This window comes from Carcharodon carcharias, chromosome 15, assembly GCF_017639515.1.
Source record: "Carcharodon carcharias isolate sCarCar2 chromosome 15, sCarCar2.pri, whole genome shotgun sequence".
NCBI lineage: Eukaryota > Metazoa > Chordata > Chondrichthyes > Lamniformes > Lamnidae > Carcharodon > Carcharodon carcharias.
Window position 1 is genome coordinate 35,772,362 of NC_054481.1, and position 20,138 is coordinate 35,792,499.

Sequence of the window (20,138 nt, forward strand, 5' to 3'; positions counted from 1 at the left end):
TGACCCTGTGAATGAGGATGACAGGGACGGGTGTTCGCAACAGGGCAAGAGCTTCATTTCGATGCGTTTGCCTTGATTCACTTTCTGTACTTTCAGCATAAGTACAAAGCAATGGGTTGGTGCAGGAACCCAACGTGGCATCTGTATCCCAAACCACGCGTCGGGGACAGGGACTGGATAAAGAAACCCAAACATTGCTGAATCACTGTAATTCCAATCAGGTAAATAATGCCCCTCCTTATATCCGGAAATGTTTCCATAAAGAATTTTTAAAACTAAAATGCCCGATATGGTTTCAGACAAAGGCTGAACCAATCATAATGTGTTGACTATTCAATTCTCCGAATAGCGCTTATTTTGGCGGGATACGTGAAGAATGGTCAGGGCTCGCCTTCTGGCGCCTGACTAAAGCTGTAGGCGGTAGCTGAGACGCCCCTCCCCCCCTCCTCCACACCCCCTCCCGATAAACATCAATTTTCTCGGGTCAGTTCTCTGAGTCTAACTAACATCGACCACCTCCCTTGGTACCCTGACGACAAGAATTCAACCCAATCGTCCCCGCCACGCAGAATAAGCCACATTTTAGTCGCCAAACATCATCAGCTTATGTTTAGCCAGAGAATGTGCATCTTTAGTGCTGATCTGTCTTGTGCACCTATTAATACGGATGGGGTCCAGAATGCAAATAAAAAGCCTTTCATGCAGTGAACGCGGAAAACGAGAAACACAGCCAACGGCCAGAACCCCTCTATCTGTAAACAGTGTAAACAGGTACCGCAAATCTGACGTAAAACACCCATTGTTTTTCTCCCAGTCTACAGGAGTCGTCTTGTAATGTCCCTTGGCGCTGTTAGGAGCGTTACGCCACAGCCAGTCTAAAGAGCAGATTGGTTAAAATACCTATCATATTCTAATCATCGCTTAAAGAGTGGGCAAAAAGTGAGATTCATTAGGCAAATATATATGTATGCGTGTTGTGTGAAAAGCTGTGGTAAGTGAACCTCGTGGAGGTAGGATGCCTGGAGCAGCGGGTTTACCCAGGACATTTCAGTTCTTTGCCTGTAGCCAGTGGACTAGAAATGACGGCAGAATCCGCTAGTCTCAATAGATTGAAGTGGAACAATCGCAGAGGGGGTTGCTGGGGTTACAATGCACTGCCTAGGATGTCAGGCGTGCCTCTGGTCATCTTCTGTCCTCAAGCACAGCCAGCAATTTGCATAGAACTCCGCCCGTCTGTCTCCCCACCATTGTCAACGGGTTGCTGCTCTTTATTTGAAATTTTGGCGGGCGATACGACTATTTAGTGAATAAAAAATCTATAGTCCTTTCAAAAGCGTTTCCTTTCAAACCATAATGTATACATAAATTTATAATAACACTGTCGAGATTAGTTGATGGGCATGACAGTCTCTAGATGTCCTTGAAGAAAACGAATGTAACTTTAAAAGGCCAAGCAAAAAAAAGAGAATTCCCAATTTATCCAACAACACTAACCAAGGTGGAATTATTGTACAACCTGACGCAATCTTAGTTTTGTTCTACATGTCGATAGAAAGGTCGTTCCATCTTTATTTGAAGAGAAGGTGGGAAATTGCAATGCGGATTCAGAACTGACTGGATGTTGTAGAATGTGGGGCGAGATAGTTACTATTGCAGAAATAGCTTTAATAATCAGTTTAAATCAGTACTAGTTAAACCGAAGCACTTCAAGGAGGGTTAAGATTCAATTGGGCATCTTAGTTTAATGTGGGAGTTTAATTATCTCTCATTTCCATGTTGGGCTGGTTAAGAACATCTGTGATAGACACTAACTCTACAGCTAGATTTACAAATCACTTTTAAGATTAAAGTCGGAATATATAAAAGAGAAACTTACATCTAAGTTTTTCTCACTGGCGAGATTATGATATTGTTCTGCATAATTTCAATCATCAATTCAACGATTCTTTTGTACTGAATTAAAACATTCCGTATTTTACCATGTGAATCATATTCCAAAATAGAATGAAAGCGTGTCATGCGTTTGAATATGGGACTTGCTGGTGATCTTTCGGTATCTGTGATTTCTGAATTAGTGCAAATAGGCACAAAACTGATTTCTCAAAAACTTCAATGTGAAAGAAAGTCTTGCATAAACACAAACTATAAAGAACTAAAAACAAAAAAACTGCGGATGCTGGAAATCCAAAACAAAAACAGAATTACCTGGAAAAACTCAGCAGGTCTGGCAGCATCGGCGGAGAAGAAAAGAGTTGACGTTTCGAGTCCTCATGACCCTTCGACAGAACTGTCGAAGGGTCATGAGGACTCGAAACGTCAACTCTTTTCTTCTCCGCCGATGCTGCCAGACCTGCTGAACTATAAAGAACCCCGGTAACCCGGGGGTGGGGAATCTAATTTGAAAATGTGGAACTACTGCTTGTAAAAGTGCCATGTTAAATTCCCACTGCTACACTTAGAAACGGGTCAGTCACACAGGATCATAATGTGCAGCTACTGTACTGTTAAAATGAGGTGTCTAATTTACTTGGGGCGGGGGTGCTGCATGTAGAAGAGCTTTTGGACCTAAGCGTTTAAAATCGCTTCATGCGCCAGAATGCCATGGTATCTCCCTGTGCCCTCCACCGAGTGTTGCAGACTGGCACATGAAGGTTCTGGGCTAGGCATTGAGGGACCAACTAAAGCGCGGGGCAGCCGCTACAGAGGCAAAATGGGGGAAGGCCTTTCAGCCATAGTACACCGACGGGCTAGAAGCTGTGTTGAAACCTTCAAGTTCCTAGTTCTGTTGAAGGGTCTTGAGGACTCGAAACGTCAACTCTTCTCCGCCGATGCTGCCAGACCTGCTGAGTTTTTCCAGGTAATTCTGTTTTTGTTTTGGATTTCCAGCATCCGCAGTTTTTTTGTTTTTATCCCTCAAGTTGTATGCCTGACATGGAATTATCTTGGTAATATTAAGAATATCACAATTGTATTGAGACGCCTCAGAGTGGAATATGCCGTAAGGAGACGATTTGAATGTTATTGCGCTTTCTGTAATCGTCAATTTGAAACATTTTGCCCGCAGACTGTATGCCTGACATGGAATGTATATTGACAATATTAAGTGTATGCCAATTGTAATGCGGCAGCCCAGAGCTTTAAAAATTCATTTACGGGATGTGGGCGTCGCAGGCCAGGCCAGCATTTATTGCCCATCCCTAATTGTGAAGGTGATGGTGAGCTGCCTTCTTGAACCACTGCAGCCCATGTAGTGTAGGTACACCCGCAGTGCCGTTAGGCAGGGTGTTCCAGGGCGGAACAGAGTGAAACATGCTGTAGGGAGACAAGGTCAGTTTTATTGCATTTTGTCTCATTTTAAATTTGAAACTTTTAGCCCACAGACTGAATGTATATTATGTATGTTAAGAGTATTATAATTGTATTGAGGGAGCCCGAAGTGGAACATTCTGTCTGGAGACATGTTGAATTTTATGGCACTTTTTGTAATTTTCGAGTCGAAATGTTTTGTAATGTACTTTTGTAAATTTTATGAATAAAGTATTTTTTGGGGGGAATAAAATCTTTCAGTGGCTGGGGGTGACATTCTGTTGACAGATTGGCAATCACATCATCTTTTTTCCCCTAGAGATTTATCCGCCATTGCACCAAGCAAAAACTGCACTTGATGCATTCTTGTTAATGTTTAGCGGGTAAATATGCAGATAGAATGACAATCGTCTGAGAGCTCCTTTTCTGATGGAAACATTTGGGGTCCAGGGAGTCTCCCTCAGAAACTGATATTTTGGAAATATATGAATCAACTTTGGTTCGTCATTGTACACTTGGTCACATAACATCCCATACCGAATGTTTCGGATTTCCAAATCCAGGAAAATATTATCGCTGCTATTTTAAAATGGGGAGGAGACAATGTAAAGAACCAGACTGAAATGTCGAATTATGCCTTATCGTTGCCCTTTTAAAGTGTGTGTGTGTGTGTGTTGTGTGTGTAGTTGTTGCTGCTGGACGTCATGTTTAGGGGTGTGCCTCCGGCAATACGAGCTTCTCCCGGTGATTGGCTTTCGCTGAAGTGAAAATGCCGCACTTGCTGGTCTGATTGGTCAGAAAGGTCCGGACTATGCAACAAATGTGAAGAGGAGGCGCTCTTTGCTCTGTCAGTATGTCACTCTGAGCAATGAAAGGACAGTGGTAAAGGGGTCGAGGCGGGCAGAAAGTAGCAGACCTGCCCTCCGGAGTAACCAGTATGCCCGCGTTTGTCCCACGTCTCTCCGTGGATGTCAGTTTTAATGGGACCTCCACTTGATTAAATCAGGATTACGTCTGTGGGCTTTGAAGATGCTTTTGCTGACTCCATTTGCACTTTGGACTTTCCTGCTCTTCCTGCTGAAAACGGCGTATTCTAATTACTCGGTAGATCAGTGCAATTGGAAAGGAAGGTATGAGGCTACCTTGTTTAAGTTACTAGCACATGCGTCAGTTAAAACCCTCGACTTTATTGTGATGTTTCGCTAATAGTCAGAAACGGAGCAAAGTTACATTCAAGTTCCCTGCTAATAGCGCCTCCTGCCCACCGCTGCCTTACGCTCCCGCTGCTGTGGAATAATTCCCCCTGAAAGCTCACGGAAACTTTTTTTTTCGATAGTATAAATGATTTAAAAGTCCTACATTTGCAATTTTTGGGAGTTTACCTGGCGACAAAAGGATTTGCATTCGACTCACTCTAGACTGTCCTAAGTCAGTTGTCTTCGAAAAAAACAACTGTGCACCCTGCCGTCCCTACATACCAGACCTTAACATGTATTTATCTGGTAAGATATTGCCCGTTAAGACTAACCTGATGAATCCTAGGAATAGTATTATATCAGGAACAAAGTCACATCTGGGTTTCTTGCACTGATGATATTTGTTGCGAAAGACATCTTCGCTCCAATTAAACGATTCTATTAGATCTGACTGCCTGACATTCTCACCTCTCCGTGTCTGAACACTTGCTCTTCGTCCGCGTTAAACTCTTTTCAACTCTTACCGCTGGGCAATTGTAGCCCCGTCAGGCTCTGTTTTCGCCTTCAGGTCTCTACTTTCTGTTTGCATGTTGTGTTTCCATAAGTGTGACTTTGCATTCAGCATTTTATTAAAATGCGAGCCCTTTGTTATATTTGGCGCGCACTTTTATTGTTACAATTGTCTTTCCCTGAAGTGCAGCGATGCGCTTGACAGTGACGGAATCCCATTGCAATCTGTCGCATCTCCAGAGCGTGGGACGCAGTCCGCACTTTATCCGCTTTATACATGCTTGTTTTGTGAGAAAGTAACTTTTTCATGAGGGGAATGGCGATAGGGGTGAAGGGGGGTGGGGGGTGGGGTGGTGGTAGTAATTTGTACATTGGGTTCTCTGGGATGGCTATGGGGTTTGGGGGTGCTGGTGGTGGAGATTAAAACCCATGGGGGTGGGGAGGCCAATTTAATCATCACTTTGTTGTTAATTATTCCACTGAACTAGTATAATGGATGTTGCCCGTGAGTTTGTTGGCTATAAGATGTACAGAGATGAGAAAGCTGTTTTATAGCCAGTGTCTATTAACAGATTTATTAATTTAATAAATGTATCTAAAGATTTAAAGTTCACATAATTCACACAGACTATGGAACATATCTCGTGTCCCATTTATTGTCCTCAATAGGTATGTGACCATCTTTTTAAAATTAGCTTTTGCGTTTTATTCATTCTGAACAGCCCAAAGCAGGTGGATTTGCGGAATTTTCGCATTTGCCTCTGCCTCATTCGCTAAAATGAAGCGTTTCAATCCATATTTGGTCAGATGCGTTTAAACTCATGAGGAATAGAAGTTTCGATAACTTGGAGGAAGATCCACTTTAATGCAGAGAAGGTTAAGGGGAGATATAATCGATGAGTTCGCCACTATCAAGGATTTTGACAGTTTCCACTGGCTTGGGGAGAGGGGGCAGAGGGGGCTGTAGATAACTAAATAGCACAGATTTTAGATAATTGGCAATAGAGGGGGAGAGATGCTGAATATATATATATATATATATGCACGAGTTGGTGATTATGTGGAATACAGTACCTGAAAGGCTGGTACATGCAGAGTTAATAATAAAAGTGAATTGGATATACTCTACATTTGAGAGAAAAAAACGGGCTATGAGGGAAAGAAGATTTTGGGGTAGTTTCTAGTACAGGCACGATGGGCCTAAAGGCCTCTATCTGCGCTGTATCATTCAATGAAGTGTATTGTATTATTATAATTGATCTCCTGATGGTCCAATATGCCCCATAGCTGTCCAGCGGGGAGCATTACCCACACAGCGCTATTACTCACTGCTAAAAGGTGACTCGATGTGATGTGTGCAGGGGCTTTTATTTTGTGTGTTTAACGCACTTGTGTTCCCTTGCAGTGGTTTATCCCAGGAACCCGGCAGCGTGGAGCAGATCTTCCTACACTGTGCTGAAGGGGATGTGGAGTGGCTGTACCCGGTGGGAGCGCTGCGCCTCAGCCTCTCTCCCCGGCTCCCCTCGGGGCCAGCCGTCCCATCCAGCCGGGGGAGCTCCGGGGGCCGCATCACGGCGTGTATCAAACCGTCAGAGAGCTTCCGGGGGGCGCAGATCTACCTGGAGAGGGACGGGGAGCTGCAGCTGCTGGTCCGGGACCAACACCAGCAGGAGGAAGAAGTGGTGGAGGAGGAGGAGGGAGTCGAGCCCAAAGTGCATTGTTTCAGCCGCTTGGCCGGCGAGAAGGTGGCGCTCTTTATCCAGTCAACACTGCACAGGGACATCAGCCGCCGCATTGCTGCCTTTAAGTATGAGCTCCGCGGGGACTGGAGCTCGGGACTGCTGCTCCCTCAGCAAATTGAAAGTAAGCAGCCACACTTTGAAGTATAGATATTGGATTGACCACCACCACCCCCCCACCCCCCTCCCGTTACAGGTTGTGCCAGTGCTGCTACGTTACAACTGCCTCAGAAGCAGATCAGAGAAGGGTCTCTCGACTAATACCTGGGATGGGATGTTGGAGGCGGGGGGCGGGGGGGGGGGGGGGGGGTGGTGGTTTACCTTATGGGGAAAGGTTGGGTCGGTATCCATTGGAGTTTAGCAGTATGAGAGGGGATCTTATTGAAACATGTAAGATCCTGAGGGGACTTGACAGGGTGGATGCTGAAAGGATGTTTCCTCCTGTGGGAGAGATTAGAACTAGGGGACACAGGTTAAAAATAAGGGGTCCTCCATTTAAGACAGATGAGAATTTTTTTCCCCTCAGAGGGTTGTGGGTCTGTGGAACTCTCTTCCCCAGAGAGTGGTGGAGACAGGATCAATTAATTTTTTTAAAGACAGGTAGACAGATTCTTGACTAACAAGGGAGCCAAAGGTTATCGGGTGTAGGCGAAATGTAGAGTTGAGGCCACAGTCAGATCAGCCATGATCTTGTGGAATGGCAGAGCATATGTGAAGGGTCGAATGGCCTCCTACTCCTAATTTGTATGTTCATATCTTTGCAATGTGCCTGGGGTTTGCCAACTGTGAATAAATGTATTTCTGGAAGTTTCATCACATGGCTTTGCCGCTAAGAGATAATACTTGTAGAAAAGATAGGGAAAGGAAAAATATCTGCATTATCCCTTGAAAAGTAGTTGTAGCAGTTCAATTCATTTTCATTTTGAGGTACCTATCTGACTTCAATAAGTTTTAACATAATGAGGATCAGAAATACTTTTATTTAGAAAGCACCTTTCATGACCTCAGGACATCCCAAGACAATTTACAGCTAGTTAAGCACTTTTCAAATATGGTCCTGGTTGTAATGGAAACAACCTAGGAGAATTAAAATAACCAAGTTGGTTTTGTTGTCAAGAGCTCAATGGTTGGAAGTAAGAAAGTTGCTATGTTAATTACTGTTCTGTTCATCTCGGGGAGATAGTGGTGTCACTGGACTAAAAATCCAGAGATCCAGGCTCGTGCCAGGACATGGGTTCAAATTTCACCAGCTGCCATGGTAGGCTTTAAATTCAATTGAATTGAAGGCTAGGCCTGCATTTTCATCCTCAAGGCAGGTAGGGGCAGTCAGGAAAATACCCAGCTTGCCTCAGGAGAAACTTCCTGCAAAGGTGGGATCTTCATTGCTGAGGGCCAGAGTTGAGCTAGCAGACCCAGGAAGGAGTGTGAAGGCAGCCACAGGGGCTGCTGGGTGTGGAGGGGGTGCTGTTTAAAAGGCCTCCCTCAGTGCTGTGGGAATTTGTTCCAGTTGAAATAAAAGCACAAAGGTCCTCCACCCCTTCACCTCCCAAACACTCTGCATGCCCATCTATGCCATCTCATGCCCCCATGCCCCTTTATCCACCCCATGTTCTCCTATGTACTTTAGGCCAAGCGCTGCCTTTCCACCAGCCCCATATGGTCCCTTGTGTCCCCTATGCCAAGCTATTGCACTTACATGCCCATTTACCCACTGTACACTTTCATTACATTGATAAGAGTCCAGGCAGCTAATAGAATACTAGAGCACCTGCTTCCCGGAGGAAACATTGTTTGATTGACAGCTCAGATCTCTGATCTCTGCTGTCAATTGCACAATGTTTGTTTACACAAGTTAAGTGGTTTCAAGGGTTTGTGTTTCCAGGTTTTTGAGACTTAAAGGGCCTGAATAATTGATGTTTGTATTAGGTTGTAGTGCAGACGTTTTTTTTCAATCAGTTATTTTTCTCGAAGTTTTATTTTACACACGCTATTACAGGGTTCATTGAGCTACTGTCCACTTTCTAGAATGAATGGGCATGGAAGTGCCATAGCTTGGCGTAGGGGACCTGAGGGTCCATAGGGGTTTGGTGTAAGGCAGAGTTTGGCATAGGGGACATGAGGGGACTTTGGGGGTGGATGGGGTGTGGAACTTGACATAGGGGTCATGAGGAGGACCTTTTGAACTTACCTTTTGAAAGGTCCCCTCATGCAGATTAGGGTTCATATCTCCATGATGGGCCATGAACTATGATTCTTTAAAAACCCTGCCTGACTCCACAAAAATTACAGTGGAGTAGAGATGCCTATCTCTGCAATGGAGCCAGCCAGGATGGGTGTGCTGGTTGCAGGCTTTTGACAGGAATCAGGCCACACCCTTTAGAGGCACTCCCAAAAATCAGACAGACTGAAATGGGGTTGGGGAAAACTAGTATCGGGACCCGCCTGCCATTTCTAAAGTGCTCCCAAGTCAACTCGTCTCGGTGAATGTCCAGGCCCAGTAATGGTGACCATCATCAAATATCATAAAAACCCACATGGTTCACTAATGTCCTTCAGAGAAGGAAACCTGCCATCCTTACTCAGTCTGGTCTATGTGTAAATCCAGACTGACAGCAATGTGGATGACTGTTAAGTGCTCTCAAGGGTAGTTAGGGATGGGCAACAAATGCTGGCCTTGTCAGTGAGGCCCATATCTCATGAAAGAATAAAAATACATTTTGTGACGCAAACCATCTCAAGTAAAAACAATGTTCAATATGCCTACCAGCATCCAAAAGGGAGTGGTTATGAAATTTCACCAGATCTTTTAAAAAAGTAAATAGAAATGTTCCTTCCCTAACAGCAGGTACTACTAAGGATAAGGGCAAAGTATTACAAAGGCAAGAGAAAAAATAATAAAGAAAACAATTTTTTCCAGGTGGAAAAGGGAAATTCATCTGGTTCTCTTTTCCTGTGAGAGACTTTGCAAGCTAAAATCCAAAAGAGCAAAACTTCCAATTGGCTTAATCTGATTTTCTGAAGCTACATTTTCATATAGAATTAAAATTGATTAGGGTCAAATGTTAGAGGAGTACCAGTGCATCTCTGGGTTATGATCTTGTCAGTCTCTGAGGAAATATCAGCAGTTTAAATTCTAACTATTTGTTCTTTGTAGGAACAGACCACAAATGACCTCAGCAGAGCATTTTAAAACTGAGACTTTAATAAGGCTTTCACTACTACAATGTTCTAAAGTTTTGCTCTTGAGTCGTTCCAAGTCCTTCTAAACCACAATCCAGATCCAGGGCATCCTGTTCACAACTTTTGATTGAAAACTAAAGATTTTCATTACCTGCTGCTTGAGAACTTTACAAAGTTCTTGTGTATACACAATTGATGATGCCAAGATAATGTTGGTAATCCTTCATTTTTCTTATTAGTTTGAGGCTTCGTTATTAGGAAAATAAACTTCAAACCTCATTTGGTCAGTGATTTCTGGAACTGGTTGCCAAACAGTCATCATTAGGAGCTCTTCAGAAATTAGTCTACTTCCACCAGTTATTGCAGAAGATAAAAGGAGAATGTTTGAAGTGAAGGTTTTACAGTTTTGCGACTTAGGTTTTGAACTGTGGTTATACGTGACAGCACTGAAAGATACTTTTAGTTTTCAAGTGTGGGACTTTTGATCCAATTTTGGGTGTAATGATTTTCTGTACTGACTGAGACTTGAAACACTAGTGGCTGTGTGGTCTGAGGTTTTTGCACAGTCAGCAATTCTTCCATTTTCCACTTTGTGTTATGTACAATTCAGAAATGCAGTGAAAGTCTTGCGCAGTTCATTCACTGGAACATGCATGGTCCAGCCAGGTGTGTCTGCACATCAACTTGAAAATGGGTAGTTCCAAAGCTTTAATCCCACCCCAGTTTCCCTTCCCATGACACATAGACAGAACTTTCCTAAGAACAAGTGCATTATGAGGGTCAAGAATGCTCTTGTCTTTGTAACCCCAATAGCACCCTTCTGGTGGAACAGACAAAAGCCCAGTGTGTTGGACCCAAGACAAAACTTTGCCTTTTATTCAGATGCATGAAAGATTAAGGATTAGTACAGTTGTCATGGTGATTGCAAAAATATTTCATCGTGTTGTTTTGTTTAGTTTTATGTGCAACCCATACGTTTTGGGATTTTTTAGTTTGTTTTGGAGGACGTAGGTAGAAATAAGATTTATGGAACATGCCACAGCAAAACCTTTCTCAACGTAGTTTAAAGTGCAAAATAGCCCACAGGCATTTCCTTTCTATGTAACAGCAACTCAAATTTGTTTGAGAAACTTGAAGCAACACCAGAAATGTGAGATCAACTTTACTTCTGTGTGACACTATAATTGTATTTAAAATGAACAGTATTAACAAAACTGAATTATCCTTTTTAAAGGCACAGCAAGATCAGTTGAGAAATTTTAAAAATAAATGTGAAATGATTTTTCTGCAGTGCCAGCAGAATATACAGAAAGGATTTATTCTGTTCCCTTTCATTCCATTATAGGTAAAGATTTATTTCAAAATTGCAAACTCCTCCTTTCTAATTGTATTTATGAATTTATTATACATAATGCACTAAGGAAATCATTCATTACTATTACTAATTCAATGCATGATACAATGCTGAATCTGACAATTTTGCAAAAGAAGTTTTATTTATGTAGCGATGTTAACATCTTGATGATCTCCCAGCATATTAGAACTACAAAGAATAGTAATAGTCAAAGAACTTGAAAAATCAGTTTACACTTCTGATTCTTCAAACTGCTAACATTGCACAAGTAAAATTCTGAAAATTGAAAACTCCATTCTCCTGGTTACCCAAACAGGGTACTCTACTCGCAGCATGTACAGAGGATCAATTTTAAGCTTTTATCAACCTTCTTTGCTACTAAATAGCAACATGTTGAAATCAATTATTATTAATTCTTTATAAACCAACTGGGAAATTCTAACTTGGGCACATTCTCTATCCTTGACCTTCCCGTTGTCCCATTCTACCTACAGCAGCCAAGCACTTCAGGCTTAAAATACTTGCAGAAAATGGTTGGGAAAGCTTTCAGAACTAGAACTAATTTCAATGGAATAAAAACTTAATGTGAGCGCATATGTCTCATTTTAATCCATTACATTCAGGAGCATCATTTGCTTCTTGTTTAACAGCATTTCTTTAATCCTGCGATTGTATGTTCGGAACCCAACTGCATTTGGGAGATGAATGGGGAACATGGAACAGAAGGTCCTTTTGCTTCTTAAGCCTGATCTGCCATTTAGTGAGATTAGGGCTCATCTGCAACTTAACTTCATATACCCATCTTTGCTCCATATTCCTTAATATCTTTGGCTAACAAAAACCTGCCAATCTCAGTTTTAAAATTAACACTTTATCTGGTATCAATCGGAATTTGTTGACAAGAGTCCCAAACTTCTACTATCATTTGTGTGTAGAAGTGTTTCCTAATTTCATTCCTGAATAATCTGGCTCCAATTCTTACACTGTGCCCTCTCATCCTAGACTCCCGAACCAGCAAAATACCGTATCTACACTATACATTCTCCTTAATATCTTGAATGCTTCAATTAAATCACTCCTTAACCTTCTAAGTTCCAGGGAATTCAACCCTAGTTTGTGTAACCCCTCCTTGTAGCTTAATTCTTGAGAGTCCCGGTATCATTCTAGTAAATCAATCTGCACTCTCCTGTCCAACACCAATATACCCTTCTTAAGATGTATGCTCAGAACTGCCCACAGTACTCCAGATGTGATCTAACACCTACAGTTATGTTGCTCAATCAGCTGCAGTGGTAAAGCCTATCAGACATTGCTGGACTCCAACTTTAAGCAGATTTCACTGATTTGTTCCAGCAGCTCTGTTCAGTTGGTAAGAAGTCAATTGCAGTGAGACAGGCTATCTAAGTAAATTTTTGTTTAAATTAAGCTTACTAGGCAGTTTATAAAATGAAAACAATATGAGACCACCTCTTAGAAGCTCTCTTTTGCCAAACATTAGCCCACACTGGCAGCTTTCTGCTGCATTTTGGCATCAACAGGCTAAAAACCCTGGCATGCCACTGGTGCCAAAGTCTAATAAAGCAGTCACATAAGATAATAGTGCAATACTTGGGAAAAAGTTCTGATGGAAAAACACTAGGCAAGGCCTTTTTGTGCTCAAAAAGGCCAAGCTATTTCCATTACAGAAGAACCTGAGTATGAAATGATCCTTATACTTTGATTCTGATATCTGGGATCCACCAAGAGATTTTGGAAGCCTGGGACAGTTCTATAGACTTTAGAATGTATTCAATTAAACAAATTAACATTTTACCTAGATTTCCTGATATCACTTGACATCCACTTCAATCTGGGACACACAAAAAGGGACTAACCTAAATGATTGTTGTGTGCCTGAAACTCATTCTTCAGGCTTAATTTAATCTTCTCTCCAGAGCCCTGGAGTTAACTTAGTTGGTTACACTGCAGGATATTGGCCAAATTTAGGTTTGTTTTTTTCTGATGTATTGAAAAGTTACCAGCATAAAGCCAAAGAGCACAAGGCCAGTGAGCCTTCCGACCTCCCAAAAATAAAATCCTTAATTTCTGAAATCATGTTTTGGAAGTAGATGGAATTAAATAAGATTGAATCGGGTATGGAAAATACTGTATTTAATCTTTCAACTGACATCGTTACTTGAGTAATTTGGTACTGCCTGGTATAAAAATATAATAGATTGCTTAAACTGCATATCAAGTTATACCATTTTGACTTGTTAAGAGACAAGTTTTGCTTTGATTCAGTAACTACCATTGAGGAAGCCAAGGCCTTAGCGAGGGACAAACCATTAATAGAAAACTGATCTGACTTTTCCTGGACTAGGATTGTGGTTTGACATGTGCTCCTCCATTCGTTTTGAAGTTCAGCTACTGCCAAGTACTTTTGGTTTATTAAGATGCTAATAGACTTTCGAAGCAAGCTGTAAATCATTCACATACATGCATTATAAACCTAATTTAGGCTTTATTACTCTCACTCTTACTGAACTCACATAATATTTTCTATTTTCTACTTTAGTGCTATCTGCCTTTCCCAAAATTCTTTTCATGTTGGTATCTCTCTCTTGCAGTACCACCTGGCAAGTTAAGTTTAAACCCTCCCCAATAGCAGTGGCAAATTGCCCTAGTAGGACCTTTGGTCCCAGCTCTAGTTAGGTGCAACCCATCCAGCCTGTGCAGATCCCATCCCTCCTAGAACTGATCTCAATGTCCCACGAATATAAATCTTCCCCCCGGACCATCTTGTCAGCCACGCATTCATCTGTTCAATCCTATTTCTATATTCACTTGCGCAGGGTAACGGGAGCAATCCAGAGATTACCACTTTCCTAATTTCTTACCTAGCTCCCTAAATTCTGACTGCAGGACCACATCCTCTTTCTGGTTATGTTGTTGGTACCAGTGTGGCCCATGGCTGCTGGCTGTTCACCCTTCCCCATTGAGGTGCTCTGCAGCCATCCAGTGACATCCTTGACCCTGGTACTAGGGAGGCAACAGGTCATCCTGGATTCACATCTGCAGCCACAAACTTCTGCCTGTTCCACGTTAGAGTTACTGTGCATGTATGTGAATGTGTGGAATGTGGTAAATAAGACTGGCGAGTTACAGGCAGAGATTGCCTGTGGAAATGTGATGTTGTGGCAGTAACAAACACCTGACTTAAAGAAGGGCAGGACTGGGTAGTAGGTATTCATACGTACCAGGTGTTCAGGAAAGATAGGAAAGACGGAGGGAAGGCAGTATTGATTAAGGAGAGCATATCAGTGCTCGAGAGAGAGGTTGTCTTATTAGGGGCAAGGACAGAGTCGATTTGGCTATAGCTAAGGAACAAAAAAAGGTGCAGTTTCATTCTTCAGTGTAGTCTATAGGCCACCAAAGAGCGGGAAAGATGTAGAGGAACAAATTTGCAAGGAAACTACAGAGGTGCAAGGATTGTAGAGCAGTTGTAATGGGAGGGGGATTTTAATTATTCAGATATAGACTGGGATAGTAGTAGTGTAAAAGGGCACAGATGGGCAAGAGTTCCTAGAATGGGATCAGGAAAATTTTCTACAACATGTTTCACGTCCAGCAAGAAACAAGGCTCTGTTGGACCTCGTTCTTGGGAGTAAGTTGGGTCAGTTGGATCAAGTGTCAGTAGGAGAACATTTTGGGGATGGTGATCTTTGCATCATAAGGTTTAGGTTGGTTATGGAAAAGGACAAGAAGAAACCAGAGTAAGAATAATTAACTGGGGCAAAGCCACCTTTAATGCAGTAAGAATGGATCTGGCTCAGAAAAACTGGAATCAGAGATTAGCAGCCAAAGATATGGGATGCCTTTAAAGAAGAGAGGTATATTTCCAGGAAGGGGATAGGTAGGGCAAATAAATCCAGCGCTTCCTGGATGACAAATGAGGTAGATTTAATATGAAGCAGAAAGTGTGCTCGTGATGAATATCTGGTAGCTAATACAATGAGAACCAAGACCAATATAGAAGGTTCAGAGGGAAATTGAAAAAGCAAATAAGAGAAGCAAAGGGCGAGCATGAGAAGAGACTGGCAGCCAACATAAGGGAATCCAAAAGTCTTCCAAAGATATATAAATAGTAAAAGGGTGGTCAGAGGAGGAGTGGGACCAATGAAGAACCAAAAAGGGAGTTTATGCATGGAGGCAGGGGGCTTGGTTGTGGTGTTAAATGATACTTTGCATCTGCCTTTTTCAAGGAAGAAGATGTTGCCCAGGTCATAGAGAAAGAGGAAGTAGTTCAGACACTTGGCTGGTTTAAAATTGACGGTGAGGAGGTATTGAATAGGCTGACTGTACTTAAAGTTGCTAAGGCACCAGGACCGGATGAGATGCATCCAAGGATACTGAGGGCAGTGAGAGTGGAAATTGCAGAGGTACTGGCCATAATTTTTCAGTCTTTCTTATACTCAGGTGTGGTGCCAGAAGACTGGACAAATGCATATTTTACACCCTTGATCAAAAAAGGGAGTAAAGATAAGCCCAATAACTGCAAGCCAGTCAGCTTAGTTTTGGTAGTGGGCAAGCTTTTTGAAGCAATAATAGTCACTTGGGCAAATGAGGGTTAATTAAGGAAAGTCAGCATGGATTTGTTGAAGGAAAATCCTGTTTAACTAACTAATTTGCTTGAGTTTTTTGTTGATAGCAGAGAGTTGATGAGAATAATGGACTTCCAAAAGGCATATGATAAAGTGCCATACAACAGATTTATGAACAAGGTTAGAGCTCATGGAATAAAGGGGGCAGAAGCAACAAGGATATGAAATTGGCTGAGTGAGAGGAAACGAGGTAAACTTTTTCAGACTGCAGGAAGGTTTACAGTGCAGCTCCCCAGGGACCAATATTTGGATCCCTGCTCTTCCTGATATGTATTAATGACCTGGACCTTGGTGTGCAGAAAACAATTTCAAAATTTGAGTGATTTGAAGCTTGGATGTGTTGTGAATCATGAGGATGGCGTAGAGAGCTTCAAAAGAACATGGACAGGCTGGTGGAATGGGTGGACAGGTGGCAATGAAATTTAATGCGGAGAAGTGTGAAGTGATTCATTTTGGTGGGAGAACACTGAGAGAAAGTATAAAACAAAGGGCACAATTCTAAAAGGGGTGCAGGTGCAGATGGACCTGGGTGTAAATGTGCATAAGTCATTGAAGGTGGCAGGGCTGGTCGGAAGAGCAGTTACTATAGCATACGGCATCCTGGGCTTTGTCAATAAGGGATGGAGCACAAAAGCAAGGATGTTATGTCTAACCTGTATACAACACTGATTCGGCCGTAACTGGAGCATTGCCCCCAGCTTTGGGCACCATGCTTTAGGACCACACCTTAGGAATGATGTGAAGGCATTGGAGAGAGTGCAGGAAAGATTTACAAGAATGGTCCCAGGGATGAGGAGCTTCAATTACATAGAAAGATTGGAGAAGCTGGGACTCTTTTCCTTGAAGAAAAGGTTGAGAGGAGATTCAATAGAGGGATTCAAAATCATAAGCGGTCCAGACAGTAGTAGTGGAAGGATTGAGAACCAGAAGGCACCGATTTAAGGTAACTGACAGAAGAAGCAATGGCGACATGAGGAAAAGCTTTTTCTCGCAGCGAGTGGTTAGGATCTGAAATGTGCTGCATGCGTGTGGTGGAGGCAGTTTCAAAAGGGAATTGGATTGTTCTCGGAAAAAAGATTTGCAAGACTGCAGGGAAAAGGGGAGTAGTGCTAGGTGAATTGTTCCTTTAGAGGGCCAGCACAGACATGATGGGCCAAATGGCCTACTTCTGTGGTGTAACAACTGGATGATTGTATCATTAATATATTGTTTGCAAATGCTGTTGTCAGGTATTTAGGAGAGTAAACTTTCTTTTAAAAGTAAGTTAAATTGTACATTGTGTGCATTTGTTTTTATGATATAAATTATTCATTCAACCTGATGAAAATAAATAGCAAAGTGCATTCACATGACAATAGAATGCAAATGTAGCCTATTGGAAATGAAGTTAACCATATCAAAACTATAAAAGTGTACAGGAATACTTAGAACTTTTAAGAAGACATTGATGGACAGTGATTTTGAACAATCGTTTCTCTAGATATTTAACACTGAGTAGAAAATGTTAAGTAAATTGAAGAAGGATTATAGCAATGTTTCTGATCAGAAAGAACAAGCCAGAGATTGGGTGTTGCAGGGGGTCAAAGCATCTTCCAATCGCCTGAGATCAAGGCTCAAACTGCATGTCAGATGCCATCCTTAATGCTTAAGACAGACATAATTCTAAGTTTACCTGGAAAAACTCAGCAGGTCTGGCAGCATCGGCGGAGAAGAAAAGAGTTGACGTTTCGAGTCCTCATGACCCTTCGACAGTTCTGTCGAAGGGTCATGAGGACTCGAAACGTCAACTCTTTTCTTCTCCGCCGATGCTGCCAGACCTGCTGAGTTTTTCCAGGTAATTCTGTTTTTGTTTTGGATTTCCAGCATCCGCAGTTTTTTTGTTTTTATAATTCTAAGTTTGATCACTGTAAATCCATTTCTGAATGGACATGAGGCCAGAACATAAAAACTACCAAGAATTTGTTCTTTCACCCAGAGGTTACTCCACTCCTTTAAGTATGCCATCACCACTCTCCTACAACAACAACACCCCCCCCCCACCCGGCCCCCCAACCAATTCCCCGTCTAGGCCGCCCAAAATTCCTTGGACAACCTCGTCCCCCTGTCCTTTCAAACTGCCATCCCATCTCTAATCTCCCTTTCTTGCCTAGCCCTTGAATGTGTTGTTACCTCCCAAATCCTGCCCTTCTTTCTTGGAACTTCTTGTTTGAATCCCTCCAATCAGGTTTCAGCTCCGCCAAAGACACAAATGGCATCCTAGTTGATGGTGACAGAGGTAAGCTATCCCAGTCTGAACTCTTTGACGCAGTTGAGCACAAAGTTCTGCCCCAGTGCCTCTCCACTGGGTGGGACTGCACTTGCTGGGTTTCATTCTTCTTGCCATTGCCATAGCAAACAATCACTTCTCACAGCTGCACCATTAACTCTGGTGTCCCCTGCAAGGATCTGTACTTGACCCCTTCCCTTCCTTTTTCTCAACCACAAGCTACCCCATTGGCAACATCGTCCCAAAGCACAATGTTAGATTTCACATGTATGCTGACGATGTGCATCTCCATCTTTCTTGATCCCGCCACTGTCTCCAGATTGACTGCATATTCGACATCTGGTATTAGATGAGAAGAAATTTCCTCCAGTTAAATATTGGAAAGACAGAAGCTGCCATCTTTAGTTCCCATAACAACCACCATTTCCTTGCCACCGACTCCATTCCTTTCATTGGAAACTATTCGAGGCAGAACCAGACTGCAAACTTGGTGTTATACTTGATCCCGAGATGAGTTTCCTACCACACACCTGCACTATCACAAAGGCACTATTTCCACCTCTAACATTACCTGACTCTGCTCATCAGCTACTGAAAGCCTCATTCATGCCTTTGTCACCTCTGGACTTGATTATTCAAACATACTGTTGACCAACTATTCTACCTGCTACAAACCCGATCCCATTGAAAACTCTGCTGCCCACGTTCTAACTTGCATCTAGTCCTGCTCACCCACACCCATTTGGGCTCACTGATCTACATTGTTTCCCAGTAGAGCAATCTATTTTTATTTTGTAATTCTCAGGCCTTGTTTTTATATCCCTCTGTGGCCTCACCCCTCTCAGTCTCTAATCTCCTTCAGCCCCATAACCCTCCTAAGACCTCCGCACTCTGCCAATTCTGCCCTCTTGAGCATTTGATCATTGGTGGCCGTGCCTTCGCTTTTATAGGCCCTAAGCTCTAGAATTTCTGCCCTATGGCCAGGATTCCTTGGGTAGCAGGGGGTCTCAGTTCTCAGTGGAGAATGCATTGCTGCTGATGCTGGCTGCACTGCCATGATTTAATGCCCAAAGGGGCATTAATTGGCTGGAGATGGGAATTGTGCCCTCACCCGGAAGTCCTGCCGCAGATCTGCCGACCAACCAGATTGCCCGGTGGTGCTCTAGTCCCAGCAGTGCCAGAAGCTGCAGCGGACAGGACTGGGACTGCAAGCATTCCCCGGAGTCTAAATCATTGAGTCCAGGGTAAGGCCAGGGGAGGTGAGGCCCAGGGGACTGGGCAGAGGGGTACTCAGGGTTTTGGTGAAGAGGCTGTGGTGGTGGGGAGGGGGGGATGCTACTGGTGAGGAGCATCCACCACCTTGTGAGGAAGGGGGAAGGGGTGTGGCTTATGTTGAAAGGAGGCCATTGGTGGAGGGCCCCCTCCCTGCGCCGAGCCGGGTCACTTTTGAGGCTTTTGAACAATCATTTTCCGCCCCAAACTCCTCCCGCCTCCCTGAAAATTGAGGTTGGCTGAGAAATGGCCATTAATTGGCCACTTGAGGGCCTCAATTGGGACAAAGGTGATGGGAAGACCTACGAGAAATTTCATGGATCCTCCCCACCCCACTCCACCTGCTCCGCCTGCCTGCCTGCAAAGCTGCCAGCATGGGAATGTAAAATTCTGCCCTATGTTTCTCTGCCTCTCTTTCCTCTTTTAAGGGTCTTCTTAAATCCTACCTCTTTGGTCACCTGGGCTAATATCTCCTTATGTATATCGATAACAGATTTTGTTCCATAACTCTCCTGTGAAGCACCTTGGGGGAAAAAGGCACTATATAAATAAAATTTGTGGTTGCAGTTGCTTGGCTGGTATTTGGAAACAAATGTCACATTGACGCTGTAGCCATTCTTTTCTGATATTTAGGATTCCTTCTTAAGGAAGAATAGGGAGAGCTTTATTCTA

At 43.0% G+C, this 20,138-nt stretch overlaps 1 protein-coding gene across 1 annotated transcript in view; it reads left to right on the forward strand.

Moving 5' to 3' along the window:
- Positions 1-4,098: 4,098 nt before the first annotated feature.
- Positions 4,099-20,138, forward strand: part of metrn (meteorin, glial cell differentiation regulator) — a 51,196-nt gene continuing 35,156 nt past the window's right edge. The window contains exons 1-2 of the mRNA XM_041206544.1: positions 4,099-4,436; positions 6,418-6,875. Coding sequence (XP_041062478.1) covers positions 4,336-4,436; positions 6,418-6,875 — 559 coding nt within the window. The 5' untranslated portion in view covers positions 4,099-4,335. The remainder of the gene's footprint in view (positions 4,437-6,417; positions 6,876-20,138) is intronic.